At 29.3% G+C, this 5712-nt stretch overlaps 1 protein-coding gene across 2 annotated transcripts in view; it reads right to left on the reverse strand.

Moving 5' to 3' along the window:
- Positions 1–5712, reverse strand: part of LOC117169162 (non-structural maintenance of chromosomes element 1 homolog) — an 18584-nt gene that overhangs the window by 11142 nt on the left and 1730 nt on the right. For both annotated transcript variants that reach the window (XM_033355378.1, XM_033355377.1), the window contains 2 exons: positions 1008–1152; positions 569–764 (listed from right to left, as the gene is read on the reverse strand). In XM_033355378.1, the coding sequence (XP_033211269.1) occupies positions 569–764; positions 1008–1090 (279 nt within the window). In that variant the 5' untranslated portion in view covers positions 1091–1152. The remainder of the gene's footprint in view (positions 1–568; positions 765–1007; positions 1153–5712) is intronic.

Here is a 5712-nt window from a genome sequence, read left to right on the forward strand (position 1 = left end):
TGCAATAAGTTTATTTTCTGAGTCGAAATCATGTCAAAGTTAAGTATCAAATCGTCATATGGTGGAGATTGTAGTTCTAACGTCAGTCCCACCAAAGACTTCTTTAAAATTCACGAAAATATTATAAAATCCCGTGCCAAACAAATCAATCAAATATCAATGTCAATAATAAGAATTACATCGTATTTCTTCCAACGTTTCTCTCCAAAAGTTATGTAGAACAACGTGAGTCGATTAAAAAAAACAACTGGTAAGCTGAAAATTAAAAAATTTTGTATATCGACCAATCTCGACCCATGATACAACACTATGTAGGTCGTTTTTTTGGCTCCGCACACTTTTTTTGTGTGTGGCTGTGTTATTATTCTAGAAACAAGATTCTCAGTTTTTAGTTAAATAACAATCTAGAAATCTAGTACTAAAATTCTCAGTTTTTAATTGAACTGAAAATTAGATTTTACAGAATGACTTTTCTCTCCTGAAAATCGGCCAAGTCTAGGTTGATTCATTTTGCTTCGCTACTCTGCATTTATTAATGTAAGTTACAAGCTTATAAATGTTTCTGTACCGAAAGGTAAAGCCACTTTCTTGAAACCATTTCGCTCAAGAATTCTTCGGCATCGTGTTTCGTAATTTTATTCTCCAAGTTTGAGCACATATTCAGACAAACTGTTCCTGAAATGCCCTTAGCGTTGGAAGTGATTATTTCAGAGTATATTTTTCTGAGTAGTTCCAGCTGAGCATGATTGAATTCGAGCTGGAATCTGAAGTAGAGTTTCTCCTAATTATTTACATATTTACACTCTCTATTATTTTTGAAATTATTCAGCAAATATTTTAGCATTGTTTCTAGTTTGTAGGGTAATCAGTACAAGATTTCGATCATTTGAACGTTCAAAACATTAAGTACCTTATAAAGTAGGGATTCATGGATACATAAATTAGGATCACAGTATTTCTAAGCAGAAATTTGAATTTATTTAAACTTAATATTTCTAGTAACTTACTTGGTTGAATCATCAAGTATCGAACTCACAAGCATCCAATATTCTTGGCCAGTGTGTTCGCATTTGACCAACTTCAATGACATGTTCAGAATTTGCAACTGAACGTTTATAAGAAGAGCGTGTGTGGAAACCGAAGTATTGTTATCTGTAAATTAAAAAAAATTTAATATACTATACTGAAAAAATATAAAAAAGCAAATGCAAATTTCAAGAATACGCTTCTAAAATGTTTTACTCCAAACTAATGATATATTAACGAATGTAGCCTTTTCGTATGTATTGTTTGGAAAAACATGTACATGACACTGAAAAATTCTGTTTATAATGAGTACAGTAATGACACAAATTTGCGAACCTACACAAAATTCATTTTTGAACATTCCCTGGCCATAAAAATGGATTAGTTAATAATAATCCATTTACCAATACATATTAAAATTTATCCAACCTAAGAATATGTATTTTAAATCATAGGAGAATATTTACTTTGCTAGAAACTTAGTTAATAAGAAAAATTCATCATTCGAACTAGAATATTTTATAATTTATAGAATGGTGCTATACCTCCGCTATGTGAGAAGATCTCCTAAAACTAAAGCTGCGCAAAGTAGATGTAACTTGCTCTACGCTCCATTTTGGAAAAATTCTTTAATAATATTTAAATTATCAATGTTAAATGCATAGTCAATGAAAATAACTGCAATAAAAGAAATTGGATTTAGAACTTAAACGTTCAACATTTTGTAGTTTCAAATCTAAATTTTTTAATTTAAGTCAATTATCAATTCAATTTAAATCGATTATCACTAAAAAAATTTCATAACATAAAAGATTAAAATTGTAATATTGTCATCATAATAAAATTTTAAACTATTTGGTTTTAATTTAAACAATTCAAAATTGTATAAATTTGAATTTAAAATTTAAACAATATTTTGTCGTTTCAAATCAAAATTGGTCAACATAATACCTTTTTCAGTTCAACACCTTTATTGAAAACTGAACAATGAAAAAGGTTAAAATTTGAACAAGGTCACGGTAACAAAATTAAAAACTATTTTATTGTAATTTAAATGATTTAAATTTTTATTGATAATTAAAGCATAGTGAAACTGAAAGCGTTTAAAATTCATAAATGAATAATTATTTTAAATTTGAATCGATCTATCGACCATTTTCTAATGAAAACTTTTAGTTCTATTTTCCTACAAATTACATATTCTTAGAAAAACCAAATGAAAACGCATTAAGATTTTAGATTTTTAAACAAATAATTAGATTATTAACGAAGATGATTCGCTTTCTACTAAAAAGGCGAATTTTCAAAGACATAGTTAAGTTTTCAATGAAAAATATGAATTTCCAACTAAAATAATGTACTTTCAACAAAAAAAAAAAAGAATTTTTAGTAAATTATTTTAAGACTATAAAATATTAATTTTCAACAAAATAGCGGAATCCTCAACTGCCTCAACCAAAACCAAAGCAGATTAATTTTAAATTAAAAAGTTGCATTTTTAACACACACAAAAATTACATTTCTATTAAAGGAGATTAATTTTAAATAAAAGTCTTGAATTTTGAATCAAGAAACATTTTTCAGTCAAGAGAGAACAAAAATGGTTGAATTCTGTAAAAAAAAAAACAGTTGACTTTTCTATTTTTATTTTCAACCAAATCTTTGAATTTCAAAGTAAAAGATGAATTTTCAGTTCAACAAAATTGATTTTCGGCCACAGCAAAAAAATGTCAACTAAAAATTTAAATTATTAATCAAAGAGATGAATTTCCAACTGAAATTCTGTATGTTCAATAACAACAAAATGTTTACAAAGTAATTCGACTTTTAACGAATCAGTTGAATTTTTCACACAAAAAAAAACACATCAATTTCAACATAATAGTTTAATCCTCAAATACCTCAACCAAACAGCTGCATTGACCCTTGTGTTGCCACCCAAAAAAACTCACAGCATCTGCCACCCGGGTACCCCGTCCGCGAAATTGTTCTTAAAAGTCCCTTGTAACTTGAAATATCTAAGTGTATTCAATCAATATTCAATTAGTCATGTTCTAGGAAGGTAATCCTACCTGAATATAACAATTTAATTATGTGCAGTAACCTTGGTAGTACTAAAACAGGTATAAAACATGCGTAGCGACATCTTAAATTTCTTGTTTTCGAGAAGGCCGGGTGTGTTGTACATGAAAGGGAAGAAGGAGGGTCTATATTTATGTTCTATTATACCTAAAGAATATTCGATAATACTTTTGAAACACGTATACACAGGTATTTGGAGCAGTCATGATCATAGAAGCTATGGTCCCGCAACTTGGTGGTACGAAATACGTACAAGCCGCGTCTCGTAAAGCGACCTCCATATTGGTTTTCGCTCACTTTTATAAAACTCATAAAAATTGTTGAATATATAAGTATATTTCATATTACATTATTATATTGTATTATACTGCAACATGTTGAAGGCATTTTTGGCTAGAGTTGGATTTTTATTTGATCATTTTGCACGGGGCTGTCTCGGTATATATCATCAGTCACGGAAGCATTTTTATAATGCAATCAAGTGATCTGATGAGAGCAGTCTACTCAGACTTATTATTATTATTAATTTTTAGATGCAATAATTATAAATTCTTTATTTATCATAATTAATATTTTATTTTTAATCATTTATTATTGATGATTTATTTTTATAATAGTTAAAATAATAAAAACATTACTTTAGCCGACTTTATACAATTACTACAAATTATTTACAAGTTCAGTAATAAAGAACATAATACAAGCAAATTCGTAAGCTTTCTTCGTTCTTTCTAAAATCGACAGTGAGCATACTATGGAATTATAATTCTACAAATATTTTGCAAAGAAGCACTTAACATTTTTTAAAAGCACGCTTTTTTCATTTTGATACTCTTTATAAATATAAGTACATTGCATCAATGAATAATTAAAAGTGTATATATTTTGTTATTATTTATAAAATAATCCATATTTACTTTATATATTGTTATAACAAACTTTATTTTTATGATATACTGTACGAAAATCATGCTTTTTCTGTCGGGGTACCTGGGCACTCGGGTGGCTCAACCGTCCTCTGTTTTTCAATTGCATAATATTTCAACCTAACAAATTTCTAAAAATATGTGAAATGCAAATTTCGATAGAGAATTGGTTCAATCATGTAGATTCGAGAAGGATTCGGCTTATCCTTATTAGAAAAGAAGTTATTTAACTAAACGTATGCCGATGGGTACCCGGGTGGCAACACAAGGGTTAAAAAAAAAGATATTTCTACCCAAGTTGATGACTTTGTACTAAAAGTGTTAAATTTTCAACAAGAAAGATTTTTCAGTCGAGAAAGAAAAAAAAAGATTGAATTCTGTACTAAACAGTTGACATAAATATATTTATTATTATTATAACCTGAAATTCCAGTTTCGCTAGGAAGTTGAAGCGCACGACTGCTGGTTCTCGCGCTTCGCGCTCGATTATGTATTTATCTCGCGCCACGGGCTCGGTCTTTATATTTTCACACATTCTTGGGCAAACATTTTAAAATTAAGACTCAAAACATCCCCACTGTAATTTTGTGATTGTGAATTCTCTTTCGTTAAAAAAGCGCTTAGCTTGAGAGTTTGAGCGCACCTACGGCACGCGACTGAGGGCAATCGCACTCCACGCTTAGTCTTTGCATTTCTTCCGCATTCGGGCACAGACCTTTTAAAATCAAAGGTGAACGGACCGACAACTGTAATTTTGTGATTTTGAACTCTGTTCTTGTTAAAGCTCTTTTGGCTTAAACGAACACATTCTCATCACGTATCTCGTGCTTCGCACTCGATTTTGTCCAACATGTCAACTTTATCATGATTATTTTTGTATCTGTTTCTTATTTTGCTTTAAATTATATTCTAAGCTGCTCTGAAACCTGTATTATTTCAATAAATGTATATCATTACAATTCATAAAATGCATATGTCCTCTTTCGTCTTTTCTGTGCTTTTTCCAAAAAGCTAATTTTTTAATTTTTAATCTTATGTTTTACGATTAAAAGAAAATCTACTCGTCCTATCGAAAAATAATTAATAATAAATTTATAGATTTTTTTAGGCGAACAACTTTTGTCTGGTAATTTAAGTTCATACCTTGTGTTGTTTTTTCAAATAAATTTAATATTTTTATTTAGAATGTTACTTTTTACGACTAAAGCAAAAACTAACTATCCTATCAAAAATTATAGCTCTTTTTTGGATGAAAAAGTTTTGTATCATTTTTTTCTCGTAACTTATATAGAAAAGTGATTCATTCTTAATTTGTAGTTCTTTCCAGGACACGCAATTTGAGCTTTTTTTTTATTTTTTTCGTATCTTGCATGGTTTGACTAAAAAATGGAATTTTTGGATTTTTCATTATTTTTGGTACGATAAAATTTGGGGTGTTCAACTTCTCGACCAAATTAAAAAAGTTGTTATGATAGTCCTGTAGGGCCTTCAAAAAGCAAAGTTTTCTTCCGTTGACTTTTTTCATATCATGCGTTTTGTGGCTTAAAATTTTCATTTTAGTTTGTTTTTTTGGATTTTAAAAATACCAGGTGTATACATATGAAACCGGTATTGCCATCTAGCGGCCAGTAGGCACACTTGTAGGCACTGTCGGAACTTACCATTTGTGCTAATTGGC

The sequence above is a fragment of the Belonocnema kinseyi genome, chromosome 3, assembly GCF_010883055.1.
Source record: "Belonocnema kinseyi isolate 2016_QV_RU_SX_M_011 chromosome 3, B_treatae_v1, whole genome shotgun sequence".
Taxonomy (NCBI): Eukaryota; Metazoa; Arthropoda; class Insecta; order Hymenoptera; family Cynipidae; genus Belonocnema; species Belonocnema kinseyi.